Here is a 23,039-nt window from a genome sequence, read left to right on the forward strand (position 1 = left end):
TTGTTTATGAGCGAGGGCCAACAGGATCGACATTTATAAATGAAGTTCAGAAAAATATAAAAATACTGGATTTTTTGTTTTATGAAGACAGCCTGTGTTCTTCGGCAATAACTCCGCGCTGACCTGCCAAGAACTGAGGAGTCTCACCAAGGGAATAATATAGGGTATTGGGTGGGGACGCAACGGAAAAAGCCGGCATTGATTGACTTTTGCATCTCGTATCGATATTTTTGACAGACCCATTACAGGAAGTCCAGTACTCTTGGTCACCTGGGATCTTGAGGCTGAGGTCACACTGGCTGCCAACATTGGCCACAGACGCTGCTCGCTTCTTCCTGGTGATGCTCTCCTTCATCCTGCCCTCACCGGTCACCTTCACCGTGAAGGCACTTCCTGCACACACATACAAGAACCAAACGGTAGCAATTCTGGATGTTGTCCAAGCGGTGGTCTACACCCAGACACACACCTGGAACGTGTTGGTCAGCGAACTTGATGTTGATGATGTAATTCCCGGGTTCAGTGGGGCAGTACGTGACCTTACAGGTGCCATCATCCTGGTCCTCGGTGTTGATGTCCACCTTACTGGGTCCCTCAATGGACAGGCTGAGGCCACCGTAGCCTGTGTAAAGCGAGCATGTGAGCGCTTCTTTACCCAAGGTGGTCGACTCCAGCAGTTACCTGCATCCCGGGTGTCAATGATGAACTCCGCAGGCTCAAAGGTCTTGGCCTCGCTTAGTCCCGGCCCGCTTACGCGAACTCGACTTGCATCTCCGATCTCCGATTGGTTGATCATGACGGCGATGGGGCTACTTGGAATGTGGCGACCGTTCTTCTTGATGTTGACCAGATGCTCTCCGATCTCCTTGGGAACGAATGAGATGCCTGCGACAGAGACCCATGCTATTAAGGACCCGTTTAGGAGGGGATTCATGCCAGATTCATTTTGTTCTAAGGCCACCTGAAATGATGACCGGCCTAAAGAATTGAAGTTGATCAATTTACCGACTTATAAGCCGCTACTTTTTCCCCACACTTTGAACCCTGCAACCTTTAAAACAATGCAACGGATTTTTTTGCCAACTGCCATAATTATGTTTTTATTATACAAATTGTTTTCAAGTTACACCGACAGACTTTGAAAAGATGTGCTAGTTTGTACTATGGCGCCATCTTTTGGACAAGTTTGCTCACTGCAGGTGCTACGTGGTTGAAATGTATTTTAATGCCTTGAACTGGAAGAATAACCAAAACAGTCCTGCTTCTGGATTTTTCATTCACCACTCCAAGCAATATGCTTTAGTTACAATATAACTAAAGCATTTTTTACTAAACCATCCCATATGTGATTCCTACAGGAGTGTTGTCATGCATATTTGTACGTGTTATCGTAATGTAATCAAGGTAGCCTTGTTAGCATGCGCTAATATGCCAACACGTTTACAAGTGTCTGTAAGTATTAACCTACAATGGCTTTATTTTTGTATTGTTTCAGTTTCACAAATGCCTCAGTAAATTCACCAACATGTCACTGTGGAGTCACGGAGTTGGTTTAGCTAAGTGAGAGCTAGCTTGCACAGCAAGTGGGTCCATGACGATGACTTGAGTTTGCTTGATCAGCCGTTTCACTGCCGTGTTACAGACACCGTTTGGAAACATTTAAGGTATTACAAGTGGGAATCTTTGAAAAACCCACAATTTGATTTTGACTACAATTCAAGAGCTATGATTCAATTAAAAATCTATTGATGAATCTTTAATTTATGAATTGATGCACTTTTACATTTCATTTTATTAAATAGGCTGTTTATTTCAAACATTTATTGAATTAATGAAAATGTGTGCAAAACTAACAATTAAGTGCCCGATAAAGAAGCTGGTCGGATCTCTCGTTTACGTGGCTTCCTGCAGTCAGCCAAATTTTAGAACTATTTAAAATACATAAATCCATTGACGTTTACTAATCAAACTTATAATCGTCCACGTCCGAAATGCGATGCATTAAAAAAACTACCGTATTTTTCGGAGTATAAGTCGCACCTGCCGAAAATGCATAATAAAGAAGAAAAAAACATGTCGCACTGGAGTATAAGTCGCATTTTTTAGGGAAATTTTGATAAAACCCAACACCAAGAATAGACATTTAAAAGGCGATTTAAAATAAATAAAGAATAGTGAACAACAGGCTGAATAAGTGTACGTTATATGACGCATAAATAACCAACTGAGAAGGTGCCTGGTATGTTAACGTAACATTATGGTAAGAGTTATTCAAATAACTATAACATATAGAACATGCTTTACCAAACAACCTGTCACTCCTAATCCATAAATCTCATGAAATCTTATAAGTCTAGTCTCTTACGTAAATGAGATAAATATTATTTGATATTTTACGCTAACGTGTTAATTTCACACATAAGTCGCACCTCCGGCCAAACTATTACAAAAACTGCGACTTATAGTCCGAAAAATACGGTATTACCCCAAATCTATAAAAACGTATGTGAATGAACATTTACAACATCTTTTTAAACCGGTATATATCTGCAGCTTATAGGCTAATATATGTAAAAATATATTTTTTCTCTAAAATTCAGTGTGTGCGGCTTAAACACCTATGCGCTCTTTAGCCCGTAAAATACAGTATTCTACAAAACAGGAGTAGGTCCATCAATTAAAATACTATCAGGGCTGTGAGGGAAAAAAAAAAAAAGAAAACGAAAAGGTCAAAGCAGTCTAAAATGGTTGCCCGTCTCATTCTTTTGTCCACCCAGGTTGATATGTTTTGACGGGTATTGAAACTGAAAGACAAGTTTGTGTGAACCGAGCACATACATTCTCCTCCAATTTCTTGGGGCAGATATTTCATGACACCATGAATAAAATGTGTGAGAGCGCTAGAGTGCATTCATTTTGTTCATCTTCTCGGAGCAGAACTAGCAAACTAGTCATTTCTAAAAGGTCTTCCATTGGGCCAAAAAGGAGGGAAAATATTCAGGCAGGCGACTCAAACCTTGGATCAAGGATATTGGTTTAACACTCACCGACGTGGCCGTTGCGCAGAATCTTCAGAAGGCAAGGTTCCTCGCGACCAGAGGGCGTGGTGAGTGAGGCTGTCAGCTGGCTCAGGTCCAGCTCCCCGATGTCCAGGGGAATGTCAGCGGCTGATCCAACTTTCAGATGGGACATTCTCATGGAGTCATCCCCTGGAGGCAGGAACAGAATCAGTCAATACGTTTATATGCACTAAATTAGTCCGATTTTCCAAATAATTACATTTCTATTTTCACACGCTCTAATCCATACATTAGGGGTCGATTGTGGTCATTTCAGTTTGGGAAATTGTGAGTAGAGGAAGAGAATGCTAATGACAGCTAGTGATGGAGTGTACGGCACACTTACTACCTGTATTGACACCAGAGATAGGATTTATGACTCTTGAACGAGAGACTGGTCTTAAAGAGCCGTTCAAAAAACTGGCTCACTATTTAAATTGTTTTTTTTAAATCAAGGAAACAATCGCTGGTGTCAGTTGTACACTAACATGTAGATCAAAATGATTTAATTTACAAAAATATTACAGATATTACTAAATATTACAAATATTTAGTCAATATTTGATTCTCAAATATTGATTACATAATTTTTTGTGTGTATTCCATCAGGAGTTGCCATATTTATATGCTTTGGCAGTGACATCACTACTTTGAACATTCCCTCACCTAAAAAATGTGCAGTATTATACCAATATGTTTGTTTTTTTAAACTACAATAAAAATTAGGACATAAGAAAAATTAGTACAAGATAACCGGTCCTACCTGCTGTGTATAGGCTTAAACTACTATTCTGCATAATACAGTAATGAAGGCAAAAAGTGAGTTAAATAAATGAAAAAAATAAATGCCCGAACATTCTTTTAAAAGCTATACAGTTTTGTATATAAAAAAAAAAGTGCTCCAAAGTTTTCTTTAATGCAGACTATTTTTTTTAATCCAGTTGCCATGCATTAATCCAGTTGGCACGCATGTGTGGTCAAATGCAGAAACTAGATTTGCATATGCATAAAAACAGCTCCCAAATGAACTGGTGAATCTGTTCTCATTGTTCACTTAAGAGCCGTTTAAAAGACTTGATTTGTTCGCAAAGGTCACACTGCTAAATAACATTTAGTGTTTCATAATGTTCATTTGCTGGATCAATACCATCATTACATTTGACCTTAGGTATCTTGCTGAATTTCCCCCAGGGATCTATAAAGAACTTTCTATTCTATTAAAAATATAAGTACACAGTATTTGCTAACAAATAACTGGAGATGGGAATATGAAACATGGAAATTCTGGTCAGTGAGCCAAATGTTAAACCGGACAACTGGTTTCCAATCAGTCTAAGTTTGTTGATAATTTCAAATGAATTAGTGCATGTAAATGTGCTAAGTGTTGGCCCTGCGATGAGGTCGCGACTTGTCCAGGGTGTACGCCGCCTTCCGCCAGATTGTAGCTGAGATAGGCACCAGCGCCCCCCGCGACCCCAAAGGGAATAAGCGGTAGAAAAAGGATGAAAATAAGCGGTAGGAAATGGATGGATGGATAGATTTGACTTCAAAGTGTATATGTTCTTTAGAGGATTAAAAATCATGTATTCAGTCATCTACCCTGAAGTCCAAATTTGTTCAACCTATTTAGTGGTGTTCATTAAGGTTCCATTTTAGGTCTTCATTTAATTAGTGGCCCAGTTTAGTTTAAAAAAATAAAAATAAAAATGTTATTCACATTTTTGTAGCGGATTCTTAGAAACACTTAACACCCTTAGTGTTTTAAAAATGTGGGCCCGTAAACAATTTAGTTGAATATCCTTGCTCTAGGGCCATTCAGGAATGCAACGGTCTTTTATGTTGATATCAGTTTGTTGTTTTTCATTTAATTTATTCCGTTTTGTTTTTATTTCATGTTTTTTTACTTGTTGGGGGTAACAATTTGATGCATTTTTGGCTATTCCGCTTAACTATCAGTAAAATCCAATAAACAAGGTTACAAAAAATAGTAATGTATTACATTTATATAGCGCTTTTCTAGACACTCAAAGCGCTTCACAGAGAAGTGAGAACCCATCATTCATTCTCACCTGGTTGTGGTAAGCTACTTTTGTTGCCACAGCTGCCCTGGGGTAGACTGACGGAAGCGTGGCTGCCATTTTGCGCCTACGGCCCCTCCGACCACCACCCATCATTCATTCACCAGTGTCAGTGGCACCGGGGGCAAGGACACAACAGCAGGGATTTGGATGGCAAGAGGCGGGGAGCGAACCTGAAACCCTGCCGTTGCCATGGCCGCTCTACCCACTACGCCAGGGGTAGGGAACCTATGGCTCTAGAGCCAGATGTGGCTCTTGATGACTGCATCTGGCTCTCAGATAAATCTTACCTGACATTGCTTAACACGATAATTAATGAATAATTCCGCTGGTAATCACAGTGTTAAAAATGACGTTCAAATTATATAACATTGTCATTCATTTTAATCCAACCATCCATTTCCTATCCCACCTGTTCAAGAAGTTGCAATAATGGGAAGAAGTATTATTTATTATTGGTTAGCTTTAGAATAACAATGTTATTAAAAAGCATAGGCGACTTATTATACTCTAAAAACGTTGGTCTTACTTAAAAATGCACGCATTTAGCTGTATTCAGTGTTAAAAAATATATGGCTCTCAAGGGAATACATTTTGAAATATTTGGCTTTCATGGCTCTCAGCCAAAAAAGGTTTCCGATCCCTGCACTACGCCATGTCGTCCCTGTCATGTAATTCTTTTGTTGGGGGATTTATCTTAACTATTAGGGCTGTGAATCTTTGGGCACCACAAGATTCGATTCAAGTTTTGGGGGTAATGATTTGATTCAAAAACAATACTTTATTAACATCTGTTGCCTTTTCTATGATTAACTACATATTTGAATAAATTGGAAAAACAGCTGATATTTTTTTATATTACTTAAAATAAAGTGTTTTGTTTAATAAGGCAACAAAAGTGTGTCTGGACAGGACAAACTGATTCTTTTTTTTTTTTTTATGATTAAGAATAGTTACAAATAAGAATCGAGATTAATCTGAAAATCAAACTTTTGACACCATCACACGACCCAAATGACTAATATTTTACCAGTAATCCTTGCAGAAAAGGGGCTGCCAGGAATGTGCTTGTCGTTATATTTGACCAGGATGCTGTAGTCTCCAGGCAGGACGGGCAGGTAGGACACAGTGCAAGTCCCGTCCTGGTTGTCCAGGCAGCTGATGTCTGCCTTGGACGGCCCCTCAATGGCCAGAGACAGACCGCCTGGCCGAAGAAACGAGATTTAAAAAAAAAAAGAAAATACACATTTAGATACAGGACCTTGTACGGCGTTCTATGACACTTGAAACACGTACCTTCTCCGGCATCCTTCGTGTTGACCGTGAAGACAGCAGGCTTGTTGACTGTGCCATGGATGAGGCCGGGACCATAAGCGCTGACATTACCACTGTTTATGTAGTCCACATAAAACTGCAGGGGACTTCCTACGAACGCCAACAAAGAGAATGAAGGCACAGACTTGCAACTACAGGGCCTCCAGTATCATACCGGGGATGTGAATGCCATCGTATTTGATGTCCATCTCATGTAGGCCAGCCTCCACCGGCGCGTACTTGACGGTGACCGTGCCATCCTTGTTGTCTGTGATGTCAGGTTTGGCCACTTTGCCTGACGGCATCCGGACCTCGCCTTCAAAGTTGAGGAAAGACCCAGAAGTTAGACACAGTGCTCAGAAATGACAGCTGGGCAGATGTCCCACCTGTGATCTCTCCCTTCTGGATGGTGAAGGGGATGACCAGGTCGAAGGGCCGGAGCCCCGTCACATCCAGACCGTTCATTCCCAGCGGCCTGTCTGTTGCCTAGGAGACAGAGCGCAGTTGTGCTACACAGTATTGAAGAGGCAGGACGAGAACAACAGGTATTGTAAAACCCTGATCGGAACATCCCTATCTTCAATCAATGAGATCGGCCAATTCCGATTACGTGCAGTCGTTTAAACAAAGTCAACACAACAGTACACAACAAAAACTACCGCCTATTACTCTTAAATCCAGGTCAGCATTGATTAACATTTATATTCTGTTCAATTAATAGTCTGAGTGTAGCAATTAAAATAGAGAAAAAAAAATCATGGAGTGTGCAGAACTTTAAACAAACTGTAGGGCGTAGGGGTCAGCACAGAGGTTTTCTTTTTCTATGAATGAACACATGGAAAAAGTGCAATTTTAACATGGATGCATTTGAAAACATTTTTTGGTTCAGTCAGACAGAAAATTGTTTAAACTATTTTCCCTAAATTACGCATTGTAGTTAACCAGGGGTGTCAAACTCCTTTTCTTTAAACAGTTAATCAGTTATCGCTGCCCTCATAACAGTGTTGCCTACGCATTTAATCACGTTTTTTATGTGCACTATAAGAAAAACTGTAGATAGTACAGTAAAAAAAAGGCGTCTTAGTCACCAGATTAATGTAAAATGGTGTTTTTTTACGGAAGAAAATTGGCCACGTAGGTGCCAGAATTAATTGACTTTTTTAATAACAGTACTACAGTAGGAAACAGTACCACTTTTATTCTGACAACTGAGCTGCCAGTTTTTATATTGTTAGAGGTAATTTTACAATATTACACCGTAAAAACCACTGTAGATTTTACTGTAAACAAATTGTCAGCTCAGTTGACAGAATTGTACAGTAAAAACAGTGGTAGTTTTTTTTCCCAATTCATAGTAGTATGCTGTAAAAACAAACATTTAACCGTAAAATCTATCGTCATTTTTACAATGTAAAGTGCGCGATAGATAGCTTGCTTTTGTTCAGGATCGCCCCTCAAGTGATATTAATACTTGTAAGAAATGTACTGTTTTGCTAAGGCTGTGAATCTTTGGGCACCACACGATAAAATTCTTGGGGGTAACTATTCCATAAAATAGATAAAACCGCTCTGATACATTTCTATATTACTTAAAAAAAACACTGGTTTTGTTAACGAAATTCTACTCAAACATTTAATAAAGTTAAATACCGATATGGCAACAATAGAAGTATCCAACAATTCTCTTTTCTAAAATAAATCTGTACAGCATATATAGATCTACATCATCAGTGGACAGGATTTAAAACAAAACAAAAAAATTGGGATTTTTATTTTTAATCGATTAAGAATCGTTAATGGAGATTCATTCTGAATTTTTTTTTTTTTTTTTTTTGAGAGCCATAGTATTTGCCTATTAGTTTAGGGGAGTGTCCCCACTAGGGCTGTGAATCTTTGGGAACCACACAATATGATTCAGAATCTATTCTTGATTCACGGTTCAAAATTAGTACTTTAATAAGTTCTATGATTAACTACACTCCTTCATAAAATAAACAGCTGTGATAAATTTGTACATTACTTAAACTTGTAAAAGAAAACTGGTTTTGTTGAAAAAAATTCTACTTAAACATTTAATATGGCAAATACAAATAAGGAAACAAGTATCCACCACTTCTCTTTTCTAAAGTAAATATGTACAGCAGCTATAGATCTATATCAACAATGGCTAGGACAAATAAAATAAAATTAAAAAAAAAATAATAATTTTTTTTTATGCGATTAAGAATCGTAACAAATGGTGATTCATTTAAAGATTTGACACCCCTAGTACTTGCCGCTTTAGAGACCATGATTATTAGTTTAGGGAAGTGTGTCCACTCGGGCTGTGAATGTTAGGGTAGCACAAAATTTGATTGGAATTTTTTGGATGAAAAATGGTTAAATTGCGATTCATTCGAAAACATTTTTTTTTTTTTTTTGACAGCCCCAGTATTTGCCGCATTAGAGGCAATGAGCATAAATTTAGGAGAGCGTACATTTAGCTGCTAACTAGTGAAGGGGGGGAACCAACAAAAATCTGCCAGAGCGGCTAATTTTGTGATCGGCGTTCGATCACATACTTTTTTTTACGATACCGATTGAGTAACGAGTACCAGAAGACACGACAGAAACTGGAGATGGACATGAGATGATTGACAGTGGTGATCATGGTCATGATGATGAGAATGAGATGAGGACTGCAGAGGCAAAGGAGAGTTTAGTGACTCAGCAGACGCGTCCACATGGATGGCCGTCAACGCAGATCATTTGTCCGCTCAGTAAGTTTGTCAAAGAGCACGGGACAACAAAGCGGTTTAAACTTTAAACTGATTGGTTTTGAATTTCATGCCAATGTCCTGACGACTCAATAGAAGAATATTGACCAGTGCTTTTTTCATGTTACTGAGCAGCTCTGTTGCATTGTCCATGTTAGGAACCCTGGTAATGAAACGAAGGGGAAAGGGTGAGGAGGCCCCGTCAGAGGTGAAACACCGACGGTGTCGGCCATGTTTGGTGGCGCAGAGCAGAGGAAGGCGAGAGATGACTGACAGACACGAGGAAAGGAGGTGGGACAGAGTTCTGAGGTACCCAGGGCTGTTGAGCGTAGTACTGGGGCATTTGGCTCTGCTGCATGAGCTGGTCTGATGGAGATCCCTCCAGTGCCTGAGGGGCGACAGGTTGGGGGAATAGAGAGGGTTGGAGGGAAATGAAACATTGTCCTTTGGGAGAAACTGGATCAAAGACCAAGGAAAGACTTCGAACCAGCTTTCTGGGGGATCCATTAAGTCCCCTACAGGTACCATAATTAGGGATTCAGTGTTTTTAAATTCCCGTTTCTCAAAATTTTAAGACTTAGGCGGACTTGGCGCACACCTCATCAAAAGGTGGATTCGACAGAGAGACCCAAGATTTACGCTGACAAAAAGTCTAAAACCCTGGTAACCGGCTAGTCGTCCGGCGCCATCGTTTCCATAGTATCAGATCGCTTTGGCCCTCGGGTCGTCTTTGGCAAACTTTTTGCACTTTTCAAAAAACATAGGAAGGTGTCTTTGTGCACCTTGAAAACACCCATTCATGAAGTTAAGGTTCGATGTGTTGATGTTTTTTTAACCCTCCTCGCGGGATATTTGCAGAACATTTGGTGCCAAATGTCTTCTGAATAGGTGGAGAAGTCCCACACCATTGACGCCATGTTTACAATACACTAAGGGCAGTGTTTCTTAACCTTAGGGCTGGGGCCCATTGTTGGGTCGCCAAAAATTCTCAGCTGTGGTTTGTATGGGCTGCAGCAGTACCCAGTTGTAATACACTTTTTCACCACTTGTGGCAGTAACGACAAACTCAAAGTTTGGAGCTAAAGTCAAAGAAAAGTTACTTAAGCGCAAAACTTATGACAAAAGGTTTGAAACTGTATTTTAGTTTGCACTATAGTTAATCATTTATTTTTAATTTAGTTTATTTCAGCACAACATAAATGTACATTTATTCTCCGTAATTTATGAGTTCCTTGGTTAGTACTTAGTTTTCTAAGTAAGGTTAACGCGTTATGTAAATAATATTCTTTGCGATTAACACATGCTCTAAGTAGGTTAGATATCATTACTGAATAAGAATATAATCAAAAGTAAGATTACTATTTCAGTGTTAATATTTTAGTGGGCCCGTCCGTGCCACTCTGTAGTGGAAAAGTTGGGCCCCGAGGTCAAAAAGGATAAGAACGGGGATATTGACAAGCTTACAGCCAGACAAGTAGGATAAAAGGATTGATTGATTTGCTCACCCTAACACACCAACAGCAAAGTGTTTGAATATAACCGCGAGCGCCCCCTAGAGGGTTGCCAAAAAATGTCGCCGAAAAAAAGTTTCTCAGCTGTGGTCCGTATGGGCCGCAGTGGTATTCAGTTGCCACCGGCAAAGACAAAAATATATATTTTAGTCACATGATTCAAAGGGTATGAAAAAAGTAGTATAGTATGAAAATTACGGTACTTTAGTTTGAGGACAAGTTCTTGATTTTTAAACAAAATAAGTATTGGATAATGTATTTTCATTTCAAAAACAGTTTGATTGCACAAATGGACATTTCTCTCCAGCCTCCAACAAAAATAAACAGGAAGTGGCAGTTTGTTTACGTGGAAGATAGGCGCGACAAGGCACACTCACCGTGACTTGGAAGGGACTGTTGGGGATGTGCTCGCCTCCGAAGCGGACACAGATGACATACTCGCCGGGCTGCGGCGCTGTGTAAAAGATGTCGAAGGTCCCGTCCTCATTCTCCACCACGTCTACGTCCAGCTCCACCCCTTCCGGCGTGTACACGCTGCAGGTCACCTTGCCTTTCCCGGCAGCCTTGGCGTCCACGGTGATGACAGTCTGTTCCCCGATCTGAATGGTCGGTCCGACACCGGCACCTGCGGCATTCCAAAGATGCCAATTAGAGATTAATGAGCAAGTTACGCAAAGCGTTCTTTTATGCGCTCAGCATGCACATTCCACAACCAAGACAAGGTACAGTGGAGGTCTGGATTACTTTTTGCCTTGTCCCGCAAGTCAACAACGCACCGCCATGGCGTTTCCTCCATGTGAAGACTTAATACGATCGAAAGAGATGATACGATATCTGCTCATAAATGCTACCCAGTGGTTGTTTGAGCTCACTGCAGCAAATTAACAGTGTTTAACCATATGGGCGCAGCAGTTGTAATACACTTTTTCACCACTTGTGGCAGTAATGATGATATCAAACAGAAGAAGCCTTGAGCTAAAACCAGTTTTTTTTTTTTAAGTGAAAAAATTATGACTAGTGGTGAAACTAGTTTTTCCTTTATCAGTTTAGTAAAGAAACAATTATCAATTTAGTTACAATATATTCAAACACAGCATAATTGTAAGTAAATGTATTTTTCATCAGTTTAAGAGTCCCTTCTTCTGCATTAATTTGTGTTTATTTTGTAATCAACCTGACTTGAATCTTTGTGATTAACAGCGGGAAATCAGAGATTTTGATACTTTGCGCCAACGTCTATGTTTTATACTGGCATTTTTACTCATTTATTCATAGAAACTTAAAAATCATGTATTTTAATACTTGGCACCAACTTACAAGTATGTCAACTGTCCTCGGGTTCCTTTAGCATGCCTTAGCATATTTTATGGTAACATTTTCTATGTGTCAACCTCAAAATCATTGATACTTCCTGCAATTTTACAAGTATGCTAGTGCAGTGTTTTATGCAAGCATTTTTGCTATGTTATTCATAGAAACCTAAATATCATGTATTTTAAAACTTGGTGCTATCTTACAAGTATGTCAACCGTTCTCGTGTTCCTTTGGCATGCTGTAGCACGTTTTATGCTAACATTTTAGCAAATTTTGAAAGTTTAAACCTAAAAATCATGAATTTCGATACTCAGCATAAAACATTGAATTTAGCATACTTGCAAGACGGGGCTAACATTTAAGCAAATTTTGAAGGTCTAAACCTAAAAATCATGAATTTTGATACTTTGCACCAACTTACAAGTATGCTAACTTCTCATATGTTTTATGCTAGCATTTTTGCAAAGTTATTTATTGAAACCTAAAATACATTGATTGTAATACTTGACACCGTCTTACAAGCATGTCACCTTTTCAGTGGCCTAGTGGTTAGAGTGTCTGCCCTGAGATCGGTAGGTTGGGAGTTCAAACCCCGGCTGAGTCATACCAAAGACTATAAAAATGGGACCCATTACCTCCCTGCTTGGCGCTCAGCATCAAGGGTTGGAATGGGGGGTTAAATCACCACAAATTATTCCCGGACGCGGCACCGCTGCTGCCTACTGCTCCCCTCACCTCCCAGGGGGTAAACAAGGGGATGGGTCAAATGCAGAGGACACCTTTAGCCACACCTAGTGTGTGTGTGTGACAATCATTGGCACTTAACTTTTCTCATGTTACTTTATCTTGCGTTAGCATGTTTTATGCTAACATTTTAGCAAATTTTGTACGTTTAAACCTAAAATTTTGATACTTGGTGCCATATATTAATATGCCAACTTCTATGTTTTATACTAGCATTTTTACCAAGTCATTCATAAAACCTAAAATTCATGAATTTTGATACTCAGCGCCATCTTACAAGTATGTCAACTGTTCTCATGTTCCTTTAGCATGAACTAGTACGTTTTGCTACCATTTTAACAATGTGTATGTTTAGAGTTCGAAATTATAAATGTTAATACTTTGAGTCTTCTCAGTAGGCCTACTGTTTCTCATGTTATCATGCTAGCAGTGTTAATAGTTGCGTAGAAAAGTTGGCCTCAAGATCAAAAAGATTAGGAACCTCTGAATGAACCAACCATCCAACTCTTAAAACTTCAGTCACGTGCAGGATTCTCAACGAGGCAAAACCTAACCCAGACCTCCTGTAAAGACGGAATCTAGTCACATTAAACCTAGAAACCCATTGTTACATCATTTCTATGCAGAACTTGATTAGCCAGAGTACCATTCAAGCATGCTTTCCTGGTTTTAGTTGGGATTAGTGAGTATTTTTTGAGATGTGTACAGTAACAGATCAAGGAGGAGATATGACCAATTTAGTTGAAGAGAATTAGAACCCAGGTTTAAAACAGGGGCCACTAGTATCCATGCTGAGATAGGCAAGTGTCTACAGTACAAAGTCGTTCCGTGGGCTTACCTAAACCGTGACCGCCGATTGAGACTGATAGTGGGAACGGTGACAAGGGACAGGATGAACAAGAGACAAAAAGTCAAACACAAGATAGTCAGGTGGAGGCGCGGGTGGTAGGAGGCAAAAATTGTGCTCCAAAAAAACAACAAAAACAGTGATGTAAGCAGCGTGAAATGGTGTGGGTGTGTGTGTGTGTGTGTGTGTGTGTGGAGGGGAGGGGGCAAAGGAGGGGTGACACAAAAAGCACAATGCATAGAAAGTTTTCAAAAATAAAAGCAGAATTTAGTTCTTGCATTAAACCTGCAGACATGCTGACATTAATGGGCACAGGTCCAAAAAATATTTGGGAGCGCATGAAAAGGATAACCCTGGGTAAAATGGTCTCATAATTCAAATTTCCTCAAGGAGGTTAAAAGCAAGTGGCGTGTCCGTGGACCCTCTCTTTGACCCGCTGATGAAAATCCAAACAATCGCACGGTGGGAACTTCTTTTCGGTGTAATCTCACGCTCCCAGTCAGTCACCTTTGTCAAAGCTTAAGATCAAGGGGCGAGTACTGACATGTAGAGATGGCTACATAATTAGTACAGATTCACGTAAAATCCAAATCCAACTGGGCACCGGCTCAAATGCTTGGCGGGCAAACCAGCGTATTCGTAGTGTACTGCATCTTGAAGCAGTGTTGTACTTTTCTAAGCCAACAAAGCAAGAACGCCTGATTAAATTCACACATGGCTCTACTTCAACATCCGCTAGCTCAATGCTAATTTACATTACATATTCCATATACATGCTACTAAATAGCAATATTGATTTTACATGGCAATTAACGCTTAATTTGTTAAAACCACTAAGATGCAAGGTAATCAAATAACCTGTGTCTAATAAGGATAATACTGTATGAATGAACACTTTGTAGGTTGCAAAATTATCCCAAATAATTTTTGCCAAAGAACGTTGACATGTGTCACGTACCAAGTGTATGGCAGGGAAATTTGCTAAAAAAAAAAAAAAAAAAGTGTAAAAGTAACTAAAAAGTTAGCATGCTAATGCTGGTTATGCTAGCCCGCTAACAGTCAGTATATGTCAAGTATCAAGTTATATGACTCGGGTTAAACTTGCAAAATTAGCAAAAATAAAGTTAGCATGGTAACATTAACACGCTAACTGTTAACGTATCACATACCAAGTTATGACTAAGGTGTATGGCTGCGAAATTTGCTAAAATAAGTATAAAATGAACTGAAAAGTTAGCATGGCGATGATAACATGTTAACAGTTAGCATATGTCAAATATCAAGCTTAATGACTCAGGTTAAGCGGTTGCAAAATTAGCAAAAAAAAATTGCAAAAATCGTTAAAGTGTACAGCTGTGAAATTTGCTAAAAAAGTGTGAAATTAATTTAAGTTAGCAAGCTACACTAGCAATGCTATCATGATAAAGTTAACATCCTAACATTTAGCACATGTCAAGTATTAAAGTTATATTACTCTTGCAAAATAACTCAGCATGATAACATTAACATGTCATGTACCAAGTTATATGACTAAGGTGTACAGCTGGGAAATTTTCTGAACGAAAAAGCGCAAATTTAATTAAAACGTTAGCATGCCAATGTTTACTGTGTTAACAGTTAGCATATGACACGTATCATGTTACATAACTCTGGAATAAACGGTTGCAAAATTAGAAAAAAAATAACTTGCCAAAAAGTTGTCACGTTCCACATGTACATTTGCTAAAAACAAAAAGGGTAAAATTAATTAAAGTTAGCAAGCTAATGTTATTAGTTAGGCTAGCATGATAAGGTTAACGTCCCAACATTAGCCCAAAACGTTTTGTCTTAAAAAAAAAAAAAAATTTAAGTGTAAAATGAACTGAAAAGTTAACATGCTAATGTTAGTTACACTACCATGCCAACATTAACATGTTAATCGTTGATAAATGTAAAGTATCAAGTTATATGACTCTGGGGTGAACAGTTGCAAAGTTAGCAAAAAAATTTTTGGCCAAAAAAGGTTACCGTGTGGCACATACAAAGTATATGGCTGTGAAATTTGCAACAACAAAAAAAAAAAAGTCTAAAAAGTAACAAAAGTTGTACCAGTGTTGATTGTGTTAGCATGCTAAAAAAAAAAAAGTATAAAGTTAACTGAAAAGTTAGCTAGCTAATGTTAGTTATCCTAGCATAACCACATTAACATGTTAACCGTTAGCAATTGCCAAGTTGTGTGACTGGGATAATTGGTTGCAACATTAATATATTTAGCCCAAAAAGTTACCCTGTGTCACGTACCAAGTGTACAGCTGTGAAATTTGCTCAAGTGTTAAATTAACTCACAAGTTAGCATGCTTATGTTTGTTATGCTCGCATGCCAATGTTAGTGTACTAACTGTTAACATATGTCAAGTATCAAGTTATATTACTCTGGGGTAAATGTTTGCAAAATTAACAAAAAAAAGTTAGCATTGTTACATTAAAATGCTGACCGCTAACATGTGTCACTTACAAAATTATATGAACAAGGTGTACGGCTGCGTAAATAGCTAAAAAGTTAATATGCTAGCAGTTAACAAGAGTAAGGAGTATTTTGACTTTGAAACAGTTGTAATCCATTGAGAAATGTGGGGTATGTTGACGTTCGGTCATTTTCAAATGTGAAAGGTAGCCATCCCTACGGACACGTACATCAGTCAGACTTTAAATACGTTGAGTGAATGCTAAATTCAGATTTGTATTTAAAAATAAGACTGTAAATGTTTTATAAAACAGCGTGAGGGTTGCATACCTGTGACGGTGCACTTGCTGGCATCTCCTGTGGGTAGGGCCCGGATGCGATACGGCGAATACGGGATCTCGTCTCCTCCATATTTAACCAAGATGGTGTATCTGCCCGTCATGTCCGGCACGTACGACACCAGGTAGGTCCCGTCATGGTTGTCCCGAATGTTGGCCTTCTTCGGTTTTCCTTCTGGGTCCTGAAGGGGACAGTTTCTCATTTACATTCGGATCACGCAATGTGTTTTCACGCCGACCAGCGCTCACCGTGATCTGCACCGCCAGCAGACCCTCTCCGGCGTCTTTGGCATCGATGGTGAACTCCACAGGCAGAGAAGCAGGCACACCCGTGGTGTTGAGACCAGGTCCACTAGCACGCACTTTGCTGGCATCGTGGGTGGGCAGCACTTTGACCTTGTAAGGGCTGACACAGGTGACATGTTCTGGTGTCATACGAGGCGGGAGAGTCCACCGATGTTACCAGCTGTGCCATGGCAGTACCTGCGCGGGATCTCCTCGTCCGCATACAAGACATTGATGGAATACGGACCCTCTCTCGTAGGAACGTAGTTGACAGTGTGTGTTTGGTCGCCGTTATCCAGGATTTCTGCAGGTTCCACCACTCCTGACACGCACAAACATCATATTCCAGCAAGCATCTTAAATTTAAGAAAATATCGTAATCCAAGCACACAGTCATTTAAGTAAATATCGTAATTTAAGTAAACTTCGTAATCAGAGCAAATATTCAAATTTAAGTAAATATTGCAATCCAAGCAAACATTGTAATTTAAGTAAACTTTGTAATCAGAGCAAATAAGTGTAAATATCGTAATTCAGGCAAACATCGTAACCCAAGCATCCATCATAAGTAAATATCGTAATCCAAACATCGAAATTTAAGTAAACTTCGTAGTAAGAGCAAATATTGCAATCCCAGCAAACATTGTGATTTAAGTACATTTTGTAATCAGAGCAAATTTAAGTAAATATCGTAATCCAGGCAAACATTGTAAATAAAGTAAATATCGTAATCAGAGCATCCATATTAATTTAAGAAAATATCGTAATCCAAACATCGTTAAAGTAAATATCGTAATCCAAGCAAACATCGGAATCCCAGCAAACATGGTCATTTAAGTAAACTTCGTAATCAGAATAAATAACGTAATTCAAAAATATACAAGCAAACATGTTGCCGTCAACTTTTTCCCCCAAATCATAGTTTACAAACATGTATGCCAGGGGGCCCCCATTTGTGGCCCAAAGCGGCACGTTTAAAATAAAAAAAATAAAAATAAAAAAGTGGAATATAAGAGCAAACTGGCGAAATCCAACGAGAAAAAGTTGCAACGTTGATTCTAATAACCACCTTTAAACTGTCATTGCTGAATTATGAATCTAAAAGTTATGAATGGTTGACCCAGTCAAGGCTCCAACAATAACACTTAGGATTTTTTGGGGGAAAATATTGCATATTTTGTTTGCGCCAAAAGAAAAAGCGTTTCACTCGTTATAGTTGGTGTCGATAGTAAACAAAATGTAGGACTTGAGTTGGGCGCTAATCGATTTCAATTTTTTTTTTTTTTTAACTTTCAAAATAATTCTAATCAATGAAATTATGAATTGACCTTTTTGAGGCCCCAATTACTTCACAACAAAAATACTATTGAAATTATTTGTGGTGAAAATAGCATATTTTTGTGCCATAAGTGTTCTATGACAAAAAAGGCAATAAAATACATGAAAAAAATTAAAACCTATAATCAACGAACAGTTGTAAATGAAGTTGCTCTAGAGACTTGCTGTAAACGGAGAAAACAAGTAAGACTTAACACTTGTTATTGGGGAACTTTTGGCTCCCCCCAAAAAATGTTTTAACTTTTTCTTTTTAAACTGCCATTGCTTCAAAAACATATATATACATACATACATACACACACACACACACACACATACACATATATACATACATACACACATACATATACATACACACATACATATACATACACACATATACATACACACATATACATACACATACACACATATACACACACATACACACACACACACACATATACACACATACACACACACATATATATATATATATATATACACATATATATATATAAAAAAACAAAAAAAAAACAATGAAATTAAGAATTGACCTTCTGAGGCTCCAATTACTGACATTTTTTGGTGGCAAAAATATTGCACATTTTGTGTGTTTGCCCTAAACAGTTTTCTATGCTAAAAAGAGCAATTAAAATACATGGAAAAATAAAAACCTTTAAATCAATGAACAGATGTAAATGAAGTTGATCTGGAGACAATGTAAACGTTGGGAAAAAACAATGTAGGACTTAATACTTATGAGTGGGGCACTATTGGATCCCCAATAATTTTAGTGGGACTTTTTCCTCGGCATCTTTACAGGCAGTAAATAAAAACATACAAAAACAAATACAAAACCTTAATATCAACAGATAGATCTGAAGTGGATCTAGAAATAGATGGATAAATAGTACTTTGATGCCTTCAGGAAAATTAAAAATTTAAGCATTCAAAGTAAAACAAAATTACTTTTAACACTTATGAGAAGGGGGTCCAATGTATTTTTTAAACACTTATGGATCAAGATCAATGTCCATTATTGATCTTTTTGAGGCTCCAATTACTTCATATCAAAAATACCATTGAAATTATTTGCTGTGAAAATATAGCATATTTTTGTGCCATAAGTGTTCTATGACAAAAAAGGCAATACAATACATAAAAGAAATAAAACCTATAATTAACGAACAGTTGTAAATGAAGTTGCTCTAGAGACCTGCTGTAAACGGAGAAAACAAGTAAGACTTAACACTTGTTATGGGAGAACTTTTGGCTCCCGGAAATTTTAGTTTGACTTCTTTTTAAACCGTCATTGCTCAAAAAATTATTTAAAAAAAATTATAAAAAACCCCAATGAAATTAAGAATTTACCTTTCTGAGGCTCCAATTACTGACATTTTTTGGTGGCAAAAATATTGCACATTTTGTGTGTTTGCCCTAAACAGTTTTCTATGCCAAAAAGAGCAATTAAACTTTTGAGTGGGACCCTCAAGTGTCATTTTATTTAAAAACTAAATGCTCAAACCATTGCTGTGAATCAAAATCATTGTTGTGAATTAACCTATTCAAGGCTCCAATTACCTAAATAATTGACTTCTGAATTTTTGGGAGGAAATATTGCATAGTGTGTTTTTACAATAAAAATACATTTACAATTTTGACAAAAAGGGGAAAAACTAGATCAATGGATCGATCAAAAGTTGATCTCGAGATTTAAGCCCTGAAAGTAAAAAAAAAAAAAAAAAAAGAAAATTTTACTAAGATGGCTGAGACCCTTTTGGAATGTTCATAAGATACATTCATCAAATATTCAACTTTTAAACTTTTTGGGGGGGAAAACGTTGCATATTTTCTGTTTTGGCATAAAACATAAAAGACCAGATAATGTCAATTAGAGCTAGTAATTCAATCATAGATATAAAAAAAAAAAAAAAAAAAAGTTTACCATTACTTATTTTGTACATTTTTATGAAACTCTTCCAAGCTTAAAAGGGAGACTTAATGGTGAAAGATATGTATTGTTTTGAAAATGAAAAATATCAAAATGCCGCCCCCCCTCACCGCTTGCTTTGACTTTTCAGTGTGCGGCCATCAGTGGGAAAACCTGAGACACCCCTGGTGTGCGCTTCGGAACATACCTTTGGGTCCCTGCACGCGAACCTGCAGCGGCGCCACTCCAGCTTTGGAGGCGTCTACTGTGAAGGCCTGAGGAATATTGGCCCTGACATTGGTGCCCAGCCCTGGACCTTGGCATTTCACCTTGGAACTGTCCACCGTGTCACTGACAGGCACGGAGAAGGGACTTCCTGCAACAACACACCAGGAAAAGGTTTTGGAAGTTGGGTAAGGTCCCAGCTAAATTATCTTCTTAGAAAGAAGGGCACAACTTTTCCACTACAGAGGGGCCCATGGCCCAATCAATTATTAACACTGAACTAGTCATCTTACTCTTGGTTTTAAATTGTATTCAATAATTATATCTAAGTTTAACAAGACGAACCTTGTCCAATGATATGAAAGCATGTGTTCACACAGATCATTATCAAGACTTCTGTCAGGCTGATTACAATACCGCAAAAGAAAGGAAATACATTTACATAAAATTACGCAGTGCTAAAATATAAATTTTATGAACTAAATACTGAATGAGTCTTAAACTGTAGATGAAATTACAGTACATATAGCTACAGCATCAACACTTTAGTCATAATTTTTGTGCTTAAACTTTAAGGCTTCAGCTTCCGACTTCTTCTGTTTGATATTGACATTACTGCCACAAGTGGTGGAAAAAGTACTACAAATGAGTACCGCTGCGGCCACAGCTGAGAAACACTTTGGCAGCCAGACAAAATGCGTTTTCCAGCAGTGCTTCCTCTGGGTTGCAGTAATACTTTTCCACCACTTGTGGCAGTAATGAGTGACAGTAAGCATTTACCAACTTATTGGAGCACTGCATGATTGTAATATTTGTTCCATCTATCCATTAATCTTCTTCCGCTTATCAGAGGTCGGGTAGCGGGGGCGTCAGCCTAAGCAGGAAAGCCCAGACTTCCCTCTCCCAGCCACTTCATCCAGCTCCTCCCAGGGGACCCCGAGGCGTTCCCAGGCCAGCCTGGAGAGATAGTCTTCCAACGTGTCCTGGGTCTTCCATGTGGCCTCCTACCGGTCGGACGTGCCCGAAACACCTCCCTAGGGAGGCGTTCGGGTGGCATCCTGACCAGATTCCCAAATCACCTCATCTGGCTCCTCTCGGTGTGGAGGAGCAGCGGCTTTAGTTTGAGTTCCTCCCGGATGGCAGAGCTTCTCACCCTGTCTCTAAGGGAGAGCCCCACCACCCGGCAGAGGAAACTCATTTCAGCTGTTTGTACCCGTGATCTTGACCTTTCGGTCATGACCATACATGAGGATGGGAACGTATGGTAAATTGAGAGCTTTGCTTTCCGGCTCAGCTCCTTCACCATAACGGATCGATACAACGTCCGCATTACTGAAGACGCCGCACAGATCTCACGATCCACTCTTCCCTCACTGGTGAGCAAGATTCAGAGGTACTTGAACTCCTTCACTTGGGGCAAGATCTCCTCCCCAACCCGGAGATGGCACTCCACCCCTTTTCCGAGCGAGAACCATGGACTTGGAGGTGCTGATTCTCATCCAAGTCGCTTCAGACTCGTAATATTTGTGTTTAATTTTTTTTTACCTTTACCGCAAGGGTGTTGAACATACAGCCCGGGGGCCAGATTAGGCCCACAAACACGTTTTTAAAAAGGCCCGCAGAGAAGTTTGCCAAGTATTAAAATGATCTGAAAATTTTGGACGAAAGAAACTGCTTTTCTAAATGTGTCCACTGGATGTCGTACTAGCAATTCTTTGTATCCAAGAATCAGGACTTCAAAAAGGGCGGAGCTATGTGCCGTTACGATAGAAGCGACACTTTGGTGTTGGGACACTACGTACTTACGCTACTTTAATGATAGTAATGATACAAAATGTGGATTGTTGCGTTCATGCTTTGTCAAAGATTTTGGTAATGTAACCTGCGACATTTCTACCCAAAAAAATGCTTCTGATAATATTAACATTGTTGCTCTTATGACTGGGGACACATTTAATACAAACATCTATCCTAACTTGGTGTGAAATAAAATGAGTCCAAATCACAAGTTTTGTTGTAGATGGTGCATCTGTACAGAATAAACCATGCGAGTACGTCTGTTGAAGAAAATGAGTCAATAAAATCCTGTAAATTTGATTTTGATATTATGTTGATATTTTAAAAATTAATTTTGGATTCAGTCTGACCTAAACTTTGTTCTGCATGTTGTAAATGCTGGTTTAGGCGTAATCATTTGACAAGGTTTATATTTTTAAACTGTAACTTAATGATTATTTAATAACATTAAAATCAAGACTAGGATACCAATTCAGGGTTAACATTTGAGTGGGTTAAGAATGTTTTTAGACTTCAAATACAAGACAAGTGTGACATCTACAAGTCATATTAGTCCAAGATAAGTACCAGTGATGGGTTGTCCTCCATAAGTTATGTTGAGGTTGTACATCCCAGGTTCATAGGGGACATAGTCCACACTGCAGCTGCCGTCCTTGTTATCCGTGCAAGACATTTTGGCCTCTGATGGACCTTCCATGGCCAACCCAAGACCACCTGTACCTGCTCCCCTACGGGCAGTAAGAGAACACCCCATGAAAACCTTGACCGGGCCAGAAGCTGGCAGAGATCTCCAGCAACATTTACCGTGTCTCCACTGTGAACTTATTGGGCTTGTTGGTGGTGCCGCTCTTCAGGCCGGGACCATGAACACGCACTCGAGCGGGATCGCAACCTTCCGTCACGGCCACGCGGAACGGACTCTTGGGCACCGGGGTGCCATCGTAGCAGACCTCCACGCTGTGCGGGCCTGAAGGACACGCAGCAAACAGCAAAGTCATGGCCTGCTAACGGACACGTGGCCACAAGACACTCACCTTCCTCGTAGGGAGTGTACTCCACGGTGTAGGTCCCGTCTCCC

The 23,039-nt window shown here is 39.1% G+C and overlaps 1 protein-coding gene across 3 annotated transcripts in view; it reads right to left on the minus strand.

The window, feature by feature from the left end:
• flna (filamin A, alpha (actin binding protein 280)) overlaps nucleotides 1-23,039 on the minus strand; it is a 109,578-nt gene that overhangs the window by 12,813 nt on the left and 73,726 nt on the right. The window contains exons 24-41 of one of the 3 annotated variants that reach the window (XM_061903106.1): nucleotides 22,996-23,039; nucleotides 22,766-22,928; nucleotides 22,529-22,689; nucleotides 20,148-20,315; nucleotides 16,888-17,011; nucleotides 16,654-16,810; nucleotides 16,397-16,586; nucleotides 13,615-13,638; nucleotides 11,096-11,343; nucleotides 9,521-9,595; nucleotides 6,838-6,937; nucleotides 6,627-6,767; nucleotides 6,434-6,562; nucleotides 6,168-6,341; nucleotides 3,048-3,209; nucleotides 682-885; nucleotides 470-622; nucleotides 271-393 (exon numbers count right to left, since the gene is read on the minus strand). The exon at nucleotides 22,996-23,039 is cut by the window's right edge and continues 130 nt beyond it. In XM_061903106.1, coding sequence (XP_061759090.1) covers nucleotides 271-393; nucleotides 470-622; nucleotides 682-885; nucleotides 3,048-3,209; nucleotides 6,168-6,341; nucleotides 6,434-6,562; nucleotides 6,627-6,767; nucleotides 6,838-6,937; nucleotides 9,521-9,595; nucleotides 11,096-11,343; nucleotides 13,615-13,638; nucleotides 16,397-16,586; nucleotides 16,654-16,810; nucleotides 16,888-17,011; nucleotides 20,148-20,315; nucleotides 22,529-22,689; nucleotides 22,766-22,928; nucleotides 22,996-23,039 — 2,540 coding nt within the window. The remainder of the gene's footprint in view (nucleotides 1-270; nucleotides 394-469; nucleotides 623-681; nucleotides 886-3,047; nucleotides 3,210-6,167; nucleotides 6,342-6,433; nucleotides 6,563-6,626; nucleotides 6,768-6,837; nucleotides 6,938-9,520; nucleotides 9,596-11,095; nucleotides 11,344-13,614; nucleotides 13,639-16,396; nucleotides 16,587-16,653; nucleotides 16,811-16,887; nucleotides 17,012-20,147; nucleotides 20,316-22,528; nucleotides 22,690-22,765; nucleotides 22,929-22,995) is intronic. The other 2 variants (XM_061903107.1, XM_061903108.1) reach the window with 2 other exon arrangements.

The sequence above is a fragment of the Nerophis ophidion genome, linkage group LG06, assembly GCF_033978795.1.
Source record: "Nerophis ophidion isolate RoL-2023_Sa linkage group LG06, RoL_Noph_v1.0, whole genome shotgun sequence".
NCBI classification, from domain to species: Eukaryota; Metazoa; Chordata; class Actinopteri; order Syngnathiformes; family Syngnathidae; genus Nerophis; species Nerophis ophidion.